The sequence below is a fragment of the Pseudorasbora parva genome, chromosome 6 (assembly GCF_024679245.1).
Source record: "Pseudorasbora parva isolate DD20220531a chromosome 6, ASM2467924v1, whole genome shotgun sequence".
Lineage (NCBI taxonomy): Eukaryota > Metazoa > Chordata > Actinopteri > Cypriniformes > Gobionidae > Pseudorasbora > Pseudorasbora parva.
This window is the reverse complement of record NC_090177.1, coordinates 6,567,963-6,590,810: the sequence shown is the minus strand read 5'-3', so window position 1 is coordinate 6,590,810 and position 22,848 is coordinate 6,567,963. Positions and strand designations below refer to the sequence as shown.

Genomic DNA, 22,848 nt, shown 5'->3' with positions numbered 1-22,848 from the left:
ACTCTCCTATCGCTGTCATCTCAACGACACCTGTCAAATATATTTGGAAGTAAGTGAATCGAAAAAGATTAAAGGATAATAACGATCCAGAACTGTATCAACTTTTAAAACACTTACTTGCGCCAAGGAGATATAAATTAACCACGATAAAGACGAGCATTTTGTACTTGGGTTAAAGACGCGTGTTTGTGTCCACTGTCCAGGGTGTGATGCAGGTACCGCCTTTTTCGTCTATGATTGGCTAGAAGGCCGGGCTCTCCTCCGATTGGTTATACAGCTCATGTTCATGTGAGGCTGTAAGCTAGTTTTGATCTATGGTCTTTACAACAGAAGAAAACGAAAAGTGGGGATATGCAATGTCCTCATATTTCACCCTCTCCTTGTAATACAATATTAGGAATGTTATGCTTGATCGGTGTGTACACATACATTATATATATTCCATATAAATATACATTCCATATATATATATATATATATATATATATATATATATATATATATATATATATATATATATATAGATGTGTGTGTGTGTGTGTGTGTGTGTGTGTGTGTGTGTGTGTGTGTGTGTGTGTGTGTGTGTGTGTGTGTGTGTGTGTGTGTGTGTGTGTGTGTGTGTGTGTGTGATGTTTTGTCTAATTTTATCAGAGGAATTAATTTTCACTTCACACTGCATCTACGTCACATTGTTGTCTTCTCTGATGACAGGCAAATTAGATCTCAATAATTCACTCATATCAAAATGCATTTTGTTGTTGAATGTGTTCAGTCATTTAATGAGAGACACTGTAAACACACAGTGACTATAGAAGAAAACGAGAACACACTACTGTTTTTTTCCACAAATATCAGCACATCTGTTGTGTATTTATCAGCAAAATAATCATTTGAAGAAGAACAGATCAGGTTTGTAACCAAAACATATGAGCATGATGAGCTTGAGTTTTCTAATGAATTTCTCTTGATATCATGAACTCCGTCTATAGCAGTGAGGGGTTTAAAATTCAATCCTCATGTTTAGTCTCTTCCAAAACCAAAATGAAGCAAAATTGTACTTGGAGCATTAAAACTAAAGACCTACAGGTATAAGACAAAGCAAAAAGGAGTTGCTTTCCACAGCAAAGTCACACCAAAACAAAATCTCCACACTCTTGAGTCGGATTCAACGACGGACCGACTGGTGGGTTGGATCTCTGTGAGGTTTGGTAACCTTGTTGGCTGGCATGAGAACTACTGAAATACAAAAGTGGGCGAAGGATCTGGATCGGTCGCTCTCCTCTGGTGTTCTGCGAGTCAGGAGGAAGCCAGTGTCTTAGAGGACTTTGAGTCTGATAGAGGCGATCAGTCGGTGGAAAACAGGTCTCCGGCAGACGGGAGGGGCGCGAGACCGCCGGTGACGTTCGGTAGGAGAGACAGATCCGGAAGACTCTGGATGTGCGACTTCAGCTCCTTCCGCACTTGCGTGACACGAGCGAGTTTCTGCTTGTATTCCTGCAACAACACATGATAAATCAATGGATCAGATCATGTACGATAAGGCTTTAATGAACATTAGGGGAGCGGGGGTCAAAGTTGTTTCAGTTTTTAATGGATTGATCATTTTATAGGTGCATTGATAGGTACGTTTACCCTAAATGTTTAGCTACTTACATCTTAGCACACGCTCTTTTACTTTAAGAACCGAAAAAGCATCATGTTGGAGTTAATTCTCGTCTTCTGTCGTAATAATGAAACATAATTTACAATGAAAAAGCCTGGATTGAACCATGAAGATCCAAGTCACTACCGCCCTATCTCCAATTTACCATTCATCGCCAAGGTATTGGAAAGGGCTGTGGCTTCCCAACTCACACATCATATGCTACAGCACAACCTCCATGAACCATTCCAATCTGGTTTCAGGACACAGCACAGTACTGAGACTGCCTTAATCAAAATCACGAATGATCTTCTCATGGCAGCTGATTCTGGGCATGTCAGCATCTTAATACTTCTTGACCTCTCTGCTGCCTTTGATACGGTTTCACACGTCATTCTTCTCAATCGCCTCTCAACTCTCATTGGCCTCACTGGCACTGTGTACTCCTGGTTTAAATCCTATCTTACCAACAGGCAACAATACATCACCCTTAAGGATATTTGCTCTGGACTGGCGCCGGTCTTACATGGTGTGCCTCAAGGATCGGTACTTGGCCCGCTACTGTTTAATATCTATTTGTTGCCTCTTGGGATGATCATCCGTAAACATGGTCTACATTTTCACTGCTATGCTGATGATGCCCAGCTCTACATCAGTACTAAGCTTTCCACTCCTCTTCCACCACTGCCACTCATCAACTGCCTGAGGGACATAAAACTCTGGCTGGACAGTAACCTCCTTAAACTCAATAAAGACAAAACAGAACTCTTAGTGTTTGCTCCACAGTCACTTCTTAAGAAAGTTGATGACTTCAGACTCGTTGTGGATGGCTGTTCAATATCAGCATCTCCTCAAGTACGCAACCTAGGTGTCATCATGGATTCCACTCTGTCTTTCCAGCAACACATTAAGCACACTACTAAAACAGCATTTTACCATCTCAAGAACATCTCTAGACTCCGGCACTGCCTCTCTGACTCTGTAGCCGAGGCCCTAATCCACTCTTTCATCACGTCCCGACTTGATTACTGTAATGGTATCCTGTTTGGTCTGCCTAGCAAAGCTACTGACAGACTCCAGTATGTACAGAACTCTGCAGCTAGGATGCTTACTCACACAAAACTTGGATCTCATATTACTCCAATCCTCAAAAAGCTTCATTGGCTGCCTGTTAAATCAAGGATCAAATATAAATTTCTCCTCCTGACGTACAAATCTCTAAATGGACTTGCACCACAGTATCTGACTGATCTACTCCATCCTTACAACCAAGCCCGGTCCCTGCGGTCCTCAGACAAGGACCTGCTTGCTGTCCCAAAGTCCAGGCTACGGACGTTTGGTGATAGAGCCTTCTGTGTTGGTGCTCCTTCACTCTGGAACAAGCTTCCTCATTCCATCCGCTCTGCATCATCTCTAGCAACCTTTAAAAAACAACTGAAAACACATCTCTTCACTGAGGCCTATGGTCCATAACTGCTTGGTTTTCTCTCCCTCCCCCCTTCCCTTCCCTTGCTGTTTGTTAAGCGTCCTTGGGTTTTGTGAAAGGCGCTATATAAATTAAAGTTATTATTATTATTATTATTATTATTATAATATTTCACAATATTACTGTTTTTACTCTAATTTTATCAACTAAATGCTGCATGTTTAAAATTTGTACAAACCTCATACTTTTGAATGTAAGTGTTTTTCCAGGAAACACTTAAAGCTAATTGAATTAATGCATTAACCAAATAATTTCTTTGGACTTACTTTCTTCCATGAGACACAAAATCAAATGTGTTACAGAATATTAGCGCTTGTTATCAAGGTCCAAAAACGGCAAAAAGTACCATAAGAATAAAAAAAAAGTAAAAGTATGATAAACGTTGTCCATTTGATGCCCCTATATTTAAAGTCTTCTGAAACCAGCTCTGTGTGAGGAATTAAACCCAAATTTAGGTTTAAGTAAAATTAAAAAACAAAGGCTGAGACGTCTTTATCGGTGAATAATGATTTAATTTTGGTCCTTTTGTCACATAAAGTGATTAAATGACTAGCACATTATAGCACAGAAGTCATATGGATTATTAGTCTGTATTTTGGAGTTGGACGGTAAAAAACCCTTTCAATGTACTGAAAACAGCAGCTCTGATATTCAGCAGAAATTCTCCCACAGAACAAAGAAAATCCTACTGGTTTGAAGGGGAAAAAAGGCACAAGCTTCTGACAGCACAAGGCTTTAAATGATTTAAGAGTGTCTCTCGTACCTCCAGTTTCTTCTCCCTCTCGTTGAGCGCCTCCTTCTGGCTTTGGATGTATTCTGTCAGCATACGGGCCAGCTGTCTGCGGTCCTCTAACTCCGCGGCCAGGCGTCCGTTATACTCGGCCAGCAGCAGACACGCCTCGTCCACCGTCTTCGACAGCTTATCTGCCGCCTGTTTATCTGTGGAGTTTCATCAGAAAACCACAGGGTTAGGGACCACACACACAACTAGGGAGGAAATTTACCCAACCATTACAGATTACACCACACATTTGACAAGAAAAAGTATTTGTCAATGATCTGTAGTGCTAACTTTGATCTTTAAATGTTAGTTCTGTACATGTTTCGCATTCATTGAACAAAGCGATTGCTTGAAAAAGGACGAGATGCCAGTCAAAACAGGCAAAAGTTTAACTCAAGAATGAACAAAGTGAAGTCGATGAGTTCGAAGTTCAGTGTTTAAAACAAACAGCAAATAGAAAGAGTTAGTGTGATCTATAGTATTACAGCTCTCTAAATTAAACATAGACTTCATTCAAGCTGAAGAACAACAAAGTAGGGGTGTTCGATTCCAGGTTTTTGGGGAGTTGAGATTCTGACTCCCGATTCCCACTTAACTCCATTTACTTTACATCAAAACAGGGTCAGACATAAGACAAGATGGCAGTCATTACACAATTAATTTATTTACCCCTGACAAAAAGTCTTAAAATATTCTTATTCAAACAACACACTTTAAGTGATTGTTCAAATTTGTCCAATTTAGCGATGACTTGAGTAGCTATTAACATTGCTATCAAGCTGTTGCAATACCTAATTTTACAGAGGGATTATAATATTATGTCAGAATTACATAAACGAGAAAGAAAGTATTCTTTATGAATTATTCTTATTATAGGCTAATGGTCAGGCACTAAACGCACATGATCATTGTCTTAAAAGCTCAAAAGGTGCTTGGACAGGAGAAATAAAGATATGTATACAATACATACGATAATGTCCACTTATTAATATTTATTTGAGTTTTTTATAATTTATGGTTCATTTAATGGCTGTGAATACAAGGTTAACCATTGAAAACCAAATCTATATATTTATTGCATTAATATACCATCAATGAAACTAAAGCTGGCACAGAGGTATGTATAATTTCCGTCCTTCGGATGAGACGTTAAACCGAGGTCCTGACTCTCTGTGGTCGTTAAAAATCCCAGGATGTCCTTCGATAAAGAGTAGGGGTGTAACCCCGGCATCCTGGCCAAATTTGCCCATTGGCCCCTGTCCATCATGGCCACCTAATAATCCCCATATCCTGATTGGCTAAATTGTCTCCTCTCCACCAATCAGCTGGTGTGCGGTGAGCGTTCTGGCGCAATATGGCTGCCGTCGCATCATCCAGGTGGATGCTGCACATTGGTGGTGGTTGAGGAGATTCCCCCTTCTATGTAAAGCGCTTCTGGTGTCTAGAAAAGCGCTATATAAATGTAACAAATTATTATTATTATTATTAATTACAGGCTAAAGTCTATGGATGTTTTCCATTTCTAAAGTGAGCTATGAGCTACTGTACATGTAGGATAAATGTATGTGACAAGGTTTCTGCGACAGCTCTCTGACGCGGTGTAATGCGTCGGTGTACGAGTTTCTCACTTCATTTCGTTCACTACTTGCTTATTGCACTCAACTACCATGCACTATATAGGGATTAGAAAACCATTAAACAAAGGAGCGATTTCAAACCCAGTGACAGTGTCGATTCCCCATCACTACCTGCTTTTGCTAAAAACAATACGCAATCTTCCAGTCTAGGGTGAAATCAGCCTAATGTACGTTAAAAACGCTGTAAAAGACACAGGACAACAGTGCAATGGTCAAAATGTCCGTCTAAAGCCCTATTCAGACGCTAATTGTTTCTCATAGGGTTTTCAGCATTTACAGAAGCTAGTCAGTGATTTTATTGCCATCAGAGTACAAAAAGTTAATGCCATCCGAGCATTTTTTTCCCACCACCCTCATAAAAATCTCTGTCCGAATTACCAATTGTTTTTTGACAAACACAAGGTCATGAGGCAATTTGATTGACGTCCGAATCCACATCTCTGAGTTTACAAGAGATCAATTCAAAGATCACTGTTTAAATCCTTCTTTACCACTGCAGAGCACCGTACGGCAGCCTAACTGTTGCGCTTCGTGCTCATTTGCATTTTAAAGATGTACACTTATATTACCGAAATGCTGTAAAGTATTTACAAGAACAATATTTCATCCCCGCTCCACCACAGAGTAGGAGCTGTTAACAAAAAGAAAGAAATGCAATAGAATTTAAAAATATGTATAATGTACAATTATATACATTACAAAAAATAAACCAAGCATTATTTCTACCTTATGCAAATAAGAGGCTGCATTAACTTATTTCTGCTAATGTCCTCATGTTTATCATTATTACATCACAATTTGAGAGATAAAATGCAAAAATGTCCAGTAACACTATTTTACAGTGTCCAATTTACATGTACTTTCCATAGTAATAACATTGATTTATACATAATTACACACAACGAACCCTCAACCAAACCATAATTCTACCATAATCCTATAGTAAGTACATGCTGTTAATTAATTACTCAGTACTTCAATATATAATTATAATGTTACAATGACACCTTAAAATAAAAGTGTAACTAAATGTCTATTTTAAACAGGAGATTTAAATAATTAAAATAATAAATAGGATATTATTTCCTATTATTAAATTAAATTAGGGGTGTCCCCGACTAAGGATTTACACATTCGAATCAGAATTTTCGAATCTCTCTATGGTCCACCGATAGTCAAATCATCTGTGTGTGTGTAAACCACAGACCGGAAAAAAATAAATGGTGTAAACGGGTTGGGAAGGGCAGGACACTAGTCAGCAGGAGGCTAAGACTATTTTTATTTTACTTTACACACGGCACACAGCCACTACCTTTAATAAAGTGATCAAAACAGGCTAATGTTACACTACACATTCGTAAATTAACCGTTCCCTCATAACATTTAAAAGCCGCGATCGAAACAAAGAACATCACACAAATATATAAAAGAACATTTTGACAAATAAACGTAAAAAAATACCTGCCTAGAGAGGAAAAGAACACTTTGAGTGCGTTTATATGCACGTTCTTACGCCGATTGTGCCTAAAGGGGGTCGGACTGAAGCTCAGCGCCGTGTCTCAGGTAACGTTATCTCACTTCAGGCAGACGTGAACATTACGCGCCGCGCGCGAGCTCAATTTTGAATCACTGCACGATGAGTGTATCTTGTAGCACAGGGTGAAATCAGTACATTCACGATTTGAGGGAAATATACATTCAATCGCCGCGGACAGGCGTCAAATGCCGCCGTCGGTGTATATGTGGCGCGGCGCGTCCGGTGCGAAGCTCAGTGCCCTTCAAGGGGCGACCGCTCAGAGCGACACGTCTTTATAACACTAATATTGAGCACACCCATATTGCCAAAATGGTATGATCCTCGTTTCATAACACCCGTGAAGATTCGACCATGAGATCAGTGATGCACTAAATCTTCGACTATTAGGGGTCACCCCTAAATGAAATGTGAATTTTTAGCATATGATATTTATTTATTTAGCTGAGAACCATGTGACTGACTATGTGTGTTCCCGGGTTCGTAGGATCACGGGTGCCATGCAAAAATATCTTTACAGACGTCCACATGAGAAACATTACTGTATGCACGCTAACATAGAAAACAAGAGAAAAGCAGCAAAAAGGCATTCTGTGTGAATGTGCCCTCACATGTCAGCTTACAAGGTCACCTGCGAGGACTCACCTGTGATCTTCTCTAGAAGGGAAACGTCCTGCACTTCCTGTGGAAGTGATGCGATCTTCTGTCTCACGGCAGCGTCTCCAGAAGCGGCGTTCTCCAGATCCTGCAGCGCCTTCACCAGCTCCTCCGTCTGTGGGATCAGGACATCGATCACAATCAATCACACTGATCTCTCTCACAAACTGGACACTTGAGTCTCTAAGGCCCTGTTTACAGCTGGTGTTCAAATGCGTTTTGGTCGATCGGATCACAAGTAGACGAGGGAGACACATTCCCATTTAAATCCATCTCTTTTGTCCACTTTCAACCACTTCTGGCCTGTTTTCTTCGAGTGGAGGGTCTATGGGCGAGTAAATGTGAAGGCTTTTTCAGATCTTTCCATCTAATGGACAAAATAAGCTCACACAATTTACATATTAACACAACCGGAGATGACGGAAAAACACACGTAGAGCAGCAGCTTTAGTTTCAGCTCTAAAAGTCACAAGACCAGCCGAACGCGGTGAGTGTGTTAGAAATCAGGAATTGGGAGAGAACATTGTGCTTGAAACAAACTTGGGTCTCCAGCCGACAAAGTTGAAATCCTGTCTGGCTAGCACGCTTCCCATAGTTTTTACGCATTCGGTCAGTAGACGGATGGTCTTTTGTGGCTGTTCAAACGCATTCGACCACATTAGTGTTGTCAAAAGTACCGACTTCAGTACAGAAATTTAAAAAATGTGATACTTTGAGCGCTGTTGAGCATAATCGTAAACGCCTCTGACTGGCCATTGTGCTCACACACTCGTCAGATATGCCTGTGATTGGCTACAATGATCACACACACAGGAGCGTTTGAAAACACAAGCAGGCATCGATCAACGGACCTGTCCAGCTCAGTGTGTATCTGTGCAAGCGCTCGTTGAAGAGTGTCATTGATGTACATTAACAAAATGTTTTTGAAGCGCTGATCACTGTAGCCAATCACAGACATAATTTGATGAGCGCGTGAGCACAATGGCCAGTCAAGGCTTGTTTATACTTTCGCCTGTCTCCGCTGCGCGAGCCTTCACTGACTGCGTGCGCTCCTCCCCAAACGGACGAGGCGTTTATACTAGACACGCTCGCCGTTGTGCTATTCTTTGAAACGACAGAGGGCGACTTGGAGTAATCGTTCTATAAACCAACAGGAAAAAGCGTCGAGAAGAAGTGGGCTAATGTACACAGGTTATGATATTTATTTTAGTACATTTGACCAAAAACCACACTACAAAAGAATCGTGTTAAACTCAGTAAACCTTGGCTTGATATTATTACTTGTGACATGAGAACAAAATGTGCACTAAATTAACAATCTCTTAAATATTTCCTGATTTCACTAAACTTTAATGTTGTGATTTATTTATTTATTTGGTTAAACATGGATCTTTATTTTAAAAGGCTTATTTCTGCTTTTGTAGGCTCATTTAGTAAATAAGCATCTAATTTGTATGTGTAAACTGGGGGCCGGTGTGATGAGACGTCATGCTCTGCTAGATTCGCCGAGAACTCGTTCATCTTCGGATGCGGAGCTGCACGCAGTTACAAAAAACGCGCTGCACACCGCCCGAAGAAATGGGGTACGACCGCCCACTCCACGTCGACGTCATTTTTGCCGCGCGCACCCTCGCGCTCAAGCAGACGCGTTGAGTATAAACAAGGCTTCAGAGGTGTTTATGATTCAGCTCAATAGCTCTCAAAAGCCCCGTTTCCACCACAGGAACTTTACCCAGGAACTAGGAACTTTGGGTGGTACTTCGTGTGTTTAGACCGCAGGAACCAGGGTAAAATTGAAGTTCCGGGTAAATATTTCCCCCTCCAAACGGCCCTGCTCGCGAGGTAGTACTTTTTCAAAGTTCAGGAACTTTCGAGGGCGGGACTTGGGCGCTGAACATGCTGATTGGTTGAGCTCACGCAGTTCAACCGGCATTTTTAAAAGTCTTTTGCGAGGTTCGTTCTGCGTTCAGTAAATATCGGTCTTTGCTCTCTGTCTGGTGGCGCGCGGTCGTCTCAGCCATCTCACGTTCAATGTCCGTAATAGCTGATAATAATATACATTGTCATTTTAAATCTAGCTTACAAGCTTTCTGAATATGCTGCAGCTGCATGCTGCTGAATCTGTATATTAGTGCTCTTTTCTGTCATTGTTAATTACCTCTTTAGTAAACCTATACATAACCAGCAAAAGCAGCACAGCTTGAATCTCTTCCATACTCGTTATTATTTTTTTTTCACCATGTAAACGACCTGACCGATTACTTTTAAGTGTGTGTCCTTACATGACGTGACGGCGCGCGCCGCGCTCATGTTGACAAGAGAGGAAAGTACATTTTTCTGAGGGGTAAACTTTTTATTTCGTAAGTTATGAAGATAATGTTGGAGTAATGACACAGCGTATATTGCCCCAGGCAGTTTTTACTTTAACTGCGCCTGACAGAAGATTTTTTTTTTCTGAGATGATTATTACACTTTACAAGAAATAGCTATAAATAATACTGTATTAGTCCTGGTGGCCGTTAAGAGTTGCTATGGCTACAGTTAACACACTCAAGCTGCTGGAGAAAACAGCGTTGACATTTTTGGTGCGGCAGACAAACTGCATGTGACAAAATGATTGCGATTGAAAGTCATCACATGTAAACACCAGATCGGTTTAGATAACGTCTCATGTAAACAGTTCACTAAATCTTTCAATCGGTACACACACAAATGATTACTGTCCTTCACTGATTTGGAGGAGCAGTCGCGCGCAGTCCTACATCACCGGACTAATTTGCCTAATCTTCTCGGAACTTTATCGCGGTCGAAACGCAGACAGCTGCAGGTCTGGGGGGGAGAAAAGTTCCTGTAAAAAGTTCCTGGTACAAATTGTTCCGGGTAATTTTGGTGGAAACGGGGCTAAAGAGTCACATTTTTGAAATTGCAGTGCCGACTGACAACACTAGACCACATAAGTGTGTACACTACGAAATGAATTCAGTCGAATGTGTTTTAAACTGCCTCTGGAAGTGGTTGAACGCTCAAAACATTTTAGAGCCAGTTTACATCTGTATTTAGCATCGATCAAAACGTCTTAAATCCAGTTGTAAATGGACTCAAATCTGATGAGATGAGCCATATTCATAATGGCTGTCGTAATATCGCACTGATAGTAACAAAGAAATACCATTGATTTTTTATGTAACATAATTTAAGTTAATTTTTTATTACATAATAGGACTAGATGTTGCGATCTCAACTGATTGAGTCCGATTTTGTCTTGAGTGTGATTTGAGGAATCCTCTAGGTTGGGGGTAGCCCGGATGCCAGCCGAACTTAGCCCAGCCCACAACATTTTTAGGACGGGCAGTTCGGTCTGGCCTCGCTCCATAGAGGAGTAATTATCCCTGAACAGAAACTGTTCGGACCAATGAAATCATCAGGGTGGGCTTTAGACGATGACGGACAGATGATCAACAGTAACGTAATCATCACGTCATCAAAGGGGCTTCGGTTATATTTACTCGAATCCTAAACGGAGAGCTTGTTTGTATCTGCATTCACCTTCACAATTTCTCTCAAAGATGATGATCATGTTGGGCAAGTACTCTGTGTATCAATACATTCTTTTATTTTTTTACAACACTGGCACAGATCGTTTATTCCAGCGTGTGCCCTTGGACATAGAAAACAACCCACGGAAAAAAATGTGGACTTGGCAACACAGTGCAGTTGAGCTCTGTCTGTTGACATTTGACAATGCGTCGCTTCGTTGCTCTGAGTCTGAAATGAATATGAGTCTGAATATCAGTCTGATGCTCCATTGGGCTGTGATTATGAGGCCTACAAAGGTCTATCCAATTGATGTCTTTCCTGGTTCGGTTGAAACACGCCTCATAATCACAGCCCAATGGAGCAGTTTCAGACTCATATTCTGACTAGAATTGAATATGACCACGTCAGGCTAGGCTGGGGGTTTCATTGGTAATCACTTTCAGATCATTTGTAAATCCCATTTCTGTGTCAGTGTCAATCATACCAGCTGTGGAGCGCCTGCATCCGTCTCATGAGGGGAGTATTGACCTCTGTAATCATCATCCTCCTCCTCCTCCTCTTCCACCTGGACCTTCTGGTAGCTTCTCTTCAAGTTTTTCCTATCATCTGCCACAAAAGAGCATCACATCTTTATTCAGACCACTTTCTGAAACTGTGAAATAACACACACGGAAGTCTGGGAATGAATGACGTAGTGACAGAAATAAAAATCTCTCTCATATTTGATCTCCTTCCTTCTAGATTGCATTTCTGCTCGTCAAACAACTTCACCAGGTGCATCCTGGGATACTTTTAACAAACTATAACCGGAGGAATGTGTGATGAGCACTTCATGAGGATTTTCAATTTCAGTTTTAAAAAAACTTCAAAGTAAATTTCACTACATTTTAACAAAAACCTTTACATCAAAACCTGTTCAAGTTAATGAGAAACATAAACAATTAATAATGTAGTGATGCACACTAACCATCCCACTCATTTCTGCCATATATGTTTGTACATCTTCTTTGACTCCCAGGTTTGTTAACTGGTTTTAAGCACAAAAAGTGATAACTGTAAAAAGGCATAATTATTTAAGTATATACATTTTCTGTTTGCATAGAATACCTGGATGAACAACTACATTTGCCAAAATGTACTGAGCATTAAATGCTGTTTCCCAGAATGCAATGTACTCAAATTAGTGTGTCTGAAATCACATACCGAGTAGGACAAGATTTGAATTTGAACTTACTACACAAATATTAACTGTTTCTATATAGTACAAATAATAGATAGTATGAATACAATTCAGATATAATAATAATAATAATTTGTTACATTTATATAGCGCTTTTCAAGGCACTCAAAGCGCTTTACACATAGAAGGGGGAATCTCCTCAACCACCACCAATGTGCAGCATCCACCTGGATGATGTGACGGCAGCCATATTGCGCCAGAACGCTCACCACACACCAGCTGATTGGTGGAGAGGAGACCGAGTGATGAAGCCAATCAGGAGAGGGGGAAGATTAGGAGGCCATGATGGACAGGGGCCAATGGGCAAATTTGGCCAGGATGCCGGGCTTACACCCCTACTCTTTATCGAAGGACATCCTGGGATTTTTAACGACCACAGAGAGTCGGGACCTCGGTTTAACGTCTCATCTGAAGGACGGTGCTCTTTGTCAGTATAGTGTCCCCATCACTACACTGGGGTGTTAAGACCCACACAGACTACAGGGTGAGCGCCCCCTGCTGGCCTCACTAACACCTCTACCAGCAGCTCCTGGTTTTCCCAAAGGGGTAATCTAGCACTCGGAAAGCGTTCCACCCATAGGGGCGGCCATTGCTAACCAAGCCATCACCTGCTGTTAGCATCCCATTGACTCCCATTCATTTTTGAGTCCCTTTGACAGTGAATAACTTTACATCTGAGACGTTTAAAGACTCCATTTGTCCATTGTTTATTTCTAAAGAAACACGACAATGCATAAAAGGCTCCATTACCTTGTATCTTACACTATCGCCCCGCAGAAGCTGTTTTTGTAAAAATAGGCTAACGATTGCGTCATAACTAACGCGACTCTGTCGCACAGTAGAGAAATTACCGTATAGACCTGAGGAGACGCTCAGAAGCAATCTTTACCTGTCTATGAGACAGTCGGGGGGACGTGGAGACATAAAGTCTGATAAAGTCAAGGGGGAAGAATGGGGAGAAGCCCATAGTGAGCCAAAAGCAACAGGAGAAAACATTTAAATAACGTGATTCAGATTTCACTTTCCACAACTACTAGAAGACCTACAGCTGTCAGACAGGAGGCTCACGTCACATCTACGTCGTCAAGCTCAGTCTGAGCCTGCGCAGTTCGCTCAGCCATCAGGAAGTGAGTGCCTCTGATTGGCCTCATTTTTCCACCATTGAATTCAATGGGAATGCTCTGTCCATTTCTTTTACTGTCTATGGGTTTTCCCTGTTGGTCTCCCATCCAGGTACTGGCCAGGCTCAGCCCTGCTTAGCTTCAGTGGGAAACCAGTTTTGGGCTACAGGGTGATATGGCTGCTGGTGTAGACTACATCCGCTGTGTTGTCACTGTCATGTGACCTACAAGTCTTAGTTGCATATGGGATAGTTAAGTGTCCATCAAAATCACACTTCAGAATCGGGCTGGAAGAAGTAAGTCATCCACACTTATACTACAGCCTTTTGTTACGCCCCAGGACATACATGTGTTTTATAATTATGGTGTATGTCTCATTTATTGATGTACTGTGTGTGCTGCCAATGGCCGGCTGGGGGTTGTAGTTTTTGTTGTATGTTGTGTCTTATTTCCTGTACTCTTCCCTGCCCTAAACAATCCCAGCGTCCCAATTCGCATACTATCCATACTAAATAGTATTCGAAAATAGAATTAGTATGTCGCAAATCATAGTATGCTGCAAAGAGTATTCCAAAGATACCCGGATGGTTTACTATTTCCGGTCTGAATTCGAAGTACAGATCGACGCACACTCTAACGGCTGATATTACCCAAAACCAACTGCGAGTTGGATGAGGATTCAATTAGAACTACAAACGCGGATAAAAAGTGGTAGAAAAAAACTACAAACATGGCGGATGTGCAAGTCCGACGGTTTTAGTAGAGAGGTTTAGATAAAGGTGTTTTAGCGATCAATTATCAGAATTTAACCTGACAAAAATATATTTATTCAGTGTTGTCCACATTATATTTCACCTGCAGCAGCATTGTGAACTTTTTTAATGACATGTTTGGCCATTAACTTTTAAATGCTCTGCATTAAAGACACACACATGGCAGATCAACGTGCGGCTACATTTCTCTCCGATACGGTAAGAGATTAAACTGAATGTGGAGGATTTGAACTGTGACGATGATTGTCAGGGCAGTATAAACGGGTACGGGACACACGTAACTAAGCAACAGAGACTGCTAAAGATGCCGAAATAGTATGTCCCAAAGCTTGCATACTTTTCTGCTACACACTCTAAAGTATATACTTCACAAAAAGAGTACATACTTTTAGGACGTAGTATAAGTAGGCGAATTGGGACGCAGCATAGGTGATGGGACCTACCAGCTGCTCCTCGTCAATGTCAAGAGTGCCAGAAAGAGACTTCTTCTCCCAAGAGCATGAGCATGTTGGGACGTTGCCAGTCCCAGCGTGTGGCTTTTGTGCGTCTTAATCTTAAATGTGGTGTTGTGGCTGCAGTGAGCAGCTTTATGTGTTAAGCTTAAACTTAAATGTGTTACTTAAATGCTGGAGCAGTAGGGAGACAGGTGCCATTTTCTTGTTCTCATACTCTCCTGTGTTTGCTAGTTAGGATGTAAGGTAAGGGTTCTGTTGTTTCGTTGTATTTATTTTTGCAAGTTAAAGCAGCACTTGGCTACTTTTGCTCACGGGGTCCCCCTACAGTTTGGAAAAAATAATGTCCTCAACTACTGTCGTAAGCTCAGTCATCCTACAACAGGGGATGCCATCGCGCGTGCATTTGTTGACATGACAACCCTGATAGCCCTGAACTAGTGATGCGCGGGTCGTCTCATAACCCGCGGACCCCGTATGTCTATTTAATGGTCGCGGGTGCGGGACGGGTTGTAAAAATATATACAGTGGTGCGGTGCGGGCCAAATAACTTCATAAAAGCGTCCCGCGGGTTGGTGCAGCACTAACAGTTCCCCTGAACACTGCAGGAGGAGTTCACATGCAGGTGTTCTTCTGGCGGCGCGTGTGAAATGTCTTCATCCCAGGTAACGTTACAGTCAGTGGCATGTTTCAGCATGTCATATGAATATAATTTCATGGGTTTTATTTTTTTCAAACGCCAAATAATCGCGATGCTCACGTTTACAAGCCAGCGTCATTATAGTAGTCTATTGGTTAGCGTTTTACAGAATCTATATGATACTTCAGTTCAATGTTTGAGTGGTCGGTAATCACCGTAACAAGCATGACAGCATCAGTCGGGCACGCCTCCTCCAGCTCACGCCGACGAGCAAACGCTGGTCACATGTTGATCCTCGTCCTGCCTTTAATCCCATCACTTTTTCGTTTCCTCTTATTGCTTTCCTCCAACAAAACCTTTTCTTTCTTATTTGTCTCTGCTGCTTCGGACATGACTATATTATCCGACGAACAAAGTTGGGCTCGCACGTCTGAATGTAAGGAAGTGTGGGTGTTGGTGGAAGTGACGTATATGCCGTAAAGCAGTCGAATTTTGTAGTTCTTTTTGTTCTCGGGTTACTACGCGAAACCCGAAGTTTAAAAGTACGATTAAAAACGATACAGACCCCATCAGGCTATGGCAGACGTGTCATTCAACCTATTGTAAGTCGATTTATCATCACAAGAGTCTTGAAAATATATTATGAAGGTTGAAAAGTTACCTAGTGCTGATTTAACTAGTCTAGACCTCCTAATGACCTGCTCCTGAAGAACACGCTTCTTTTTATGTTGGAGTTGTTTGTTCTTTTTGCACCGTGTGTAAATACGTCATCACTTGCTTATTGTAAATAAATGTATTGGACATCTTACTTTGTGCATTATAAAGCTTGAAAGAGCCAGGACATTTTTATTATAACTCTGATTGTATTCATCTGAAAGAAGAATATCATACACTAGGGGTGTCATCAATAATTGATTCGGCGATGCATCGCGATGCGGGGCATGAACGATTCAGCTTCGATGCGGCAAAGTGCCATAATCGATTATGTCACTGTTTATTTTCTGGCGGACGATAAAGTTGTGAAGTTTCAAATACTTCCGGTTCCGGGAGAATAACAACAACAACAACAAGGAAGATGGCCGAGGCGGAGGGAGATGACCACGATAGACGGGTTATTAAAAACGCGCTAACGACCCGAGGTGTGTAGGATTGTATGTATATATTTTTTGCACAATAATAAATTAATCTATAATGACGAAATACGGCGCAATTCACCTTTATTCCACAAGGTGGCAATGTCTGATACCCAATGATGAAGTGACGTTTCACTCATAGTTACCTCTGACAGAAAACTAAACAATAATTATAATCTGCAAAACTTTAAATGGCTCAGTGATTTACTTCAGAGAGCAAGTACTAAACACAATCATATGTTAGTGTCACTGGCCCTCATTTATCAATCTTGCGTAGAAACGGGTGTATATGTTGGCGTAAGATTATGCTTACACTCCTCTCACCGCCTGATTTATGAAACTGTGCGCACCTCTGCAATTCAGGTGTACGCAATACTTGCCCTTGATAAATCCCGCGGCTGAAAACGATCGTCATTAGAATAACACGCCCCTATATATTCAAGTCTCCGCCTCCCCCACGCCCTCATTTTACGCCATGGACAAACAGAAGACGGCAAAGAAACGAAACTTCTCCGACGTGGAGATCGGGCGCGCTCAATCATCTCTTTAGTCCACTAGTCAGGGCACTGATTAGGACATAAGTCAACGGGCTGACTCCCTGATCAGTGCTCTGACTACTGAACTAGTGAGATGATTGAGACGCGTCCATCGAGACCATCACCAGGGAAGTGGAAAAAACCCGAAATTGTTTTATTTGGGAGTTTAAAGAGTGGGATTAAAGGCGCTCACAAAAACAAAATATGGACCCAAATTACGAGTAGCTACTGTTAGTGTGGGGGTTGAGAAGCGCACTCCAGCAGTTTAAATAGCTGTTTGGATGATAAATTACCATCACAATGCATTATTTTACAGCACGTTTTGAAACAATTAGCATTTAATTTCGTATCACGGCACATGTATTGGGGTGTACAATAGTGATGATGTATTGTGGAGTAAGATTCATTCACATTAATAATTACATGACAATTTGTAAGATTCTTCTTCTTATTATTATGATTATTATTCTTAATGACGCTTGTTATTTAGAAGAAAATGCCGTTTTTATTGATTTTATTATTATTTAAAAGAAGAAGGCCATTTTTATTATTTTGTCGGTCTGAATTATTTTAGTCCCAGTCCGTGCGCAGCTGCTGGGCCAGGCGCGGGCCTGAAACGTCAGATAAAGCGCACAGGCTCGCGACTGGAGGAATACATATGCCTACAGATCAAACGCTTTTGTAAAGTCACACAAATTAAACATTGACGTTCATGTTACACAAAAATAAACACTAAATGTTGTTGTTGTGGTTTTTAACAGTGGGTCATATAGCATATCTTGTCAGTGCGTTTTGTGGTGTGAGGAATTGTTTTTCTGCGTATTTTCCCACTAACTCAAACGTGCGTACACCACCTCCTGAGCTGGTGTAGGATTTGAGCGTGCCGTACGCCAACGTCCATATTGATAAATCTCAAAGTCACCGTGGGTTTGGGTGTACGCAAGGTGTACGCTGGAAATTTGGTGTACGCACTTTTGATAAATGAGGGCCACTGTCTCTTGATGATGGATGTGGTCAAGAAGCTGTCAGTGATCAAAATATTGATTTTGAAGACATTGAAAATGAGTTTGGAGAATATGCTCGAGATCGCGAATATGACGCAGATGCTGAATCTACTGGTAAACTCTGACGAGGTCATATGATGATGGTATTAAACATCTGCTCAAACTGAATCTTTCCAAGCTCTAAAAGGTAACGAAATAGGTTTTATTTTATTCTTCTGTAGCTGTTACTCTAAAATCAGGAGTTTTATATATTATCACGACAGGTAGAGGTCTATCCATGTTAAATATAGATCTGGGTCGCTAACGACCTGAATATGTAAGAATGTTTGGTGAAACAGTCATGCATTTAAGGGCTAATTGCATTTTATTTAATTTTATTTAATTACATTTTATTTTATTTAATAACTTTTATGTCAAAGATACAGGAGACACATAGCAGCCAATACAATCTGTTGTTTAATATCTGCTTGTATTGCCTCATGACTGATGAAAAATGTGCTTTGTGTGCAGTAGAATTTTGATGCATCACAATGCATCGTAGAATCGAATTGAATCGAATCGTTACCTGGTGAATCGTAATCGAATCGAATCGTGAAGGCAGTGCCAATGCACACCCCTATCATACACACTCAGGATTTAGTCTAGGATTTCCTTTTTGGGTGAACTATCCCTTTAACCGTCGGACCCGCACATCTGCCATGTTTGTAGTTTTTTAGCTCTTTATTCGTGTTTGTAGATCTAATCGAATCCTCCAATATCAGCCATTAAGAGTGTGCACAGATCTGCACTTTAGATACTAACCGGAAAAAGTAGACCATCTTTGGAAATACTTATTTCAACATACTACGATTTAGGATACACAAATTCTAATTTCGAATACTATTTAGGACAGATAGTGTGCAAATTGGGACACAGCATATGAATTCAGACATACTACTCTTTTTGGCATAGCATTTTACATGCTACATAGTAGGGGAGTATTCGATTTTGGATGCAGAATGACTCTTTTTTTACTCATTATTTGACTAGACTGCTTTACACAAAATCAGAATTGAACTGTAAAATAATCATGATTAAAAGCACTGTGCAGATTTTTGATATTGGTACTGATTGTATTTATCTATGCTTTGTTACTGTTATCCTTTTTTGTGCTTAAACAATAAACAAATGCCACACTAAACATGTCACATGATGCATCCCACACTAAACATCCCCTAGCAGTCCAAGGTTTGGCAGTGTGCTGGTGTTATTCTGACCTGCGGGCTTGTGTTTGGGACTGTCTGAGTCCTCAATAGCCAGTTTGAGCTGCTGGATGAAGTCTGGACGGTAAAGGTTACGCTCCTGCCAGATATTCAACAACCTCTCCATGTGCTTCTTACAGCCGTCATCACCATCTCTGCCAGAGAAACACACACAATACGCATGAGTCAGGACAAAATCACGCAGATAAACACATGAGGCGTGTGTGAAGGTGAGTTTACCTGGCCACGTGTGAGCAGGCATCGACCAGGACGCCTTCGAAGTCTTTGGTGAACTCGGGGCCCTTTTTCTTACTGTTCTGAATCACGTCATTAGCCAGATACAGGAACGTCAACTTCCTGCTGCTTTTAGCTGAACAACAAAAACATATTTTATTAATCATCATTGACTTTAAAACAGAGGTTTCAGTTTTAGGGCTCAGGTGCACTTAGGGCAGATTGTCTCAGATTGTGGGCCTGACGGCGTCGGTTCGTTTAAGGACAAGCCAGAGGCAGTGAACAATATCTTACAGCTCTGAGCCAACCTGGACACTAGGGTCATCGCCACGGTTACCAAACACCGGGATGAGCTCCGGTCGTACATGCACACACCTGAGAAAGGTCAGGACTTACAGAAACACACATATAAAATATTACCAATAAATAACACATGATTATTAATCACGCTTCTCCACGTGTCAGACTTTTTCGAGGTTCCTCAGCACACGTGCAACACCTTCATCAGAATAATCAGGAACATCATGAGTAACATCGAGCAGCTGGCGCAGAAGGTGTGTGTGAGTTGGTGTTTATTAGTGTGTGTGAGTTAGAGTGTTTATTAGTGTTTGTACAGCGTGTGAACTGTCATTTTTGAAGCCTAACTTTGTCTTCACAACCAGGATGACTATGAAAACCAAACTCAGACAGTTGGTGTGTGTTCACACTTGTAGATCAGTTTGCTTAGTTCATTTGATCCGGACCGTATGACGTACATTTTGTGGAGAACTTACCGAACATCCAAAACAATGCTTTGTGTGGCTAAATGCGCTCATGTATGTGCGTAGCTACATATGATGGTATTCTGATCAGATGAGAACTCCTGAAGAGCTGATAAACTCTGTAAAGGAGTCAAAACAGCAGCAAGAATCCCTCCGTCACACACACAAACCAAGATCTGCTGCGAGGAGACGCAGTTCTGACACCTGTACTGATGGAAAACATCACAACTATGACCAGAAAAAACAGGTGTGTGTGAGGTCTGTGTCCATTTTAGGGTCTCATCTTCCCGTTTTTGGTTTGTTTACATGACTTTGGTCTGTGTTGCGGTCATAGTTAATTCGACCCGCACCAGATTTGGCCTGGTGTGTGTTCACACTTGGCATGTGTGGTTGGATTAAAACAAACCCTGGTGCGATTGCTCTGTTAGTGTGGTTCATTTGAATTAGTGTGAACGTGGCCATCTAAACCCTGGAGTGCACCAAACAAGAGGACCGAGAAGATGGGTCTCGATTCGCTTCCAAATGAACTCTGGAGCGGTTCAACTGAAATATGAACAAAACACGCATTAAAGACATGCAAACGAACCAAAAATTGGAAGATGCGACCCTAAAAAGGACAGAATGCTCAAGCTTACCTGTCTTTTTTTGTCATATTTGTGATGTTGTCCATCACAATTCGGTACAGGCATAAGAATCGTGCCTCCTCACAGCAGATCTTCATTTGTGTGTGACGGAGGGATTCCTGACGCTGTTTTGACTCCTTTACACATTTTATAAGCTCTTCACGAGTTCTCAGCTGATCAAAATACCATCATATGTAGATACACACATACAACGAGCGCATTTAGCCAATCACAGCATTGTTTTGGATGTTCAGTAAGTTCTGTCACAAAATATAGTCAGGTTGTGAACATATCTCTATACCTTTAGGTTCAGTGTTAAAATGCCAATGTGAACGCTTAACAGACCAGGACTAAAATTTTTTGTGTTTTGGTCTAGTCCATACGAACCAAGCAAACCGAACTACAAGTGTGAAAACACACCCAAAGACCCATCCTACAGGGGTTTCTGTCCGCTTGTTTGGTGAACACCAGGGTTCGGATGGCAGCGTTCACACTTATTCAAATGAACCGCACTAACAGAGCAATCGCACCAGGGTTCGCTTTAATCCGACCACACATGCCAAGTGTGAACACACCCTTATAATCCTGTTTATTCACTTTAACTCCCACAGTAAACCTGAAACGGTCTCGTACCTTTCTTCAGCTCTCTGTGCCACACCCGCACGATGAGCGACGAATGCTTGCGATGATGGATGATCCACAACGACAGAGTCTGAACGCTCTGCTGCGAGTTACTCAGTTCAGACAGCTTCTTCTCCAGCGCGGACTCGGAGAAAGACGACATGATGATCGCTCTCTCTCTCGCTTCCTCTCCAAACAACCCTACAGAAAACAAATCAGGTCAGAGGCAGGCCTGCTCATGCCACTGAGATCACAAAACATGCAGCTCATGGGAAAAGTTGGACAGTATTCATTATAATATAAAATATTAAGTTAATGAAATTGACACGTCATACATAACACTGCTATATGCTTGATGTGTTATTCTGCATCGGAAATGACTTTTTTGGTCTTTAATTATATAACATCAAAAGATATAATAGCTCAGCATTTGTATTTGTATTGACTTTTACTGCAAGACAATTTAAAATGTACTGGAAATTAAATGACAAATATACACACTCATACAGTCACATACATTTGAATCTAGAAGCTTGATATCACATATAAATGCTATAATAATAATCCATTCAATTAGTCAAATAAACATATATTATAAGTGTATTTGACATGGAATATTGTGCAATGACATACTACAAACAATCTTAAAGCTACTTCAGAAAAGCATTTAGCTTAATTATCAATAATTAATATGCATGCAGGATTTATGACCTACTTGTATTTTAGAAACCACAATTAATACTTAAAAAATACCCTTATATAGTTAAACAACCTGTAAATGACAATACAGTTTAACTGCTTATGTGTGTGTGTGATTAATGAATGAGATATTAGCGAGTTTGAACTCCATTCATAGTCTGAGTTATTGATTAGTTGCAATGCATCATTTCTGAAACATGCAATACACCAGATCAATACAGTAAACGCCAATTTAAGAAACAAACCAAGCCTGCAAAAAAAAAAAGATAAAGGTAAATTCATTCTCACCTGTCAGCAGTTTAAGTTGGCTAATCTGGATTTAACTTCAATGTGGCAGAACACACGCGGAAACCCCTCAAATACAAACCGCTGCGGGTCAGGGGGGTAGTTTAAGTCGAGATATTAATAAATCGAATTGATAAGTTACAAACTTCTGTATAGATCCCTCGAAACTTTTGGAGAATGTTTGAACACGATGGGATTTTGTTGCAAGTTG

General features: G+C 41.0%; 1 protein-coding gene across 1 annotated transcript; it reads right to left on the bottom strand.

Moving 5' to 3' along the window:
- Positions 1–739: 739 nt before the first annotated feature.
- rprd1b (regulation of nuclear pre-mRNA domain containing 1B) lies at positions 740–22,846 on the bottom strand. The gene is made up of 8 exons (XM_067445519.1): positions 22,641–22,846; positions 21,666–21,854; positions 19,655–19,784; positions 19,430–19,569; positions 11,759–11,880; positions 7,726–7,852; positions 3,892–4,067; positions 740–1,494 (listed from the first exon to the last, which is right to left on the bottom strand). The coding sequence occupies exons 2-8, from the start codon at positions 21,814–21,816 to the stop codon at positions 1,345–1,347; spliced, it is 996 nt and encodes a 331-aa protein (XP_067301620.1). The 5' UTR covers positions 21,817–21,854; positions 22,641–22,846; the 3' UTR covers positions 740–1,344.
- Positions 22,847–22,848: the final 2 nt, after the last annotated feature.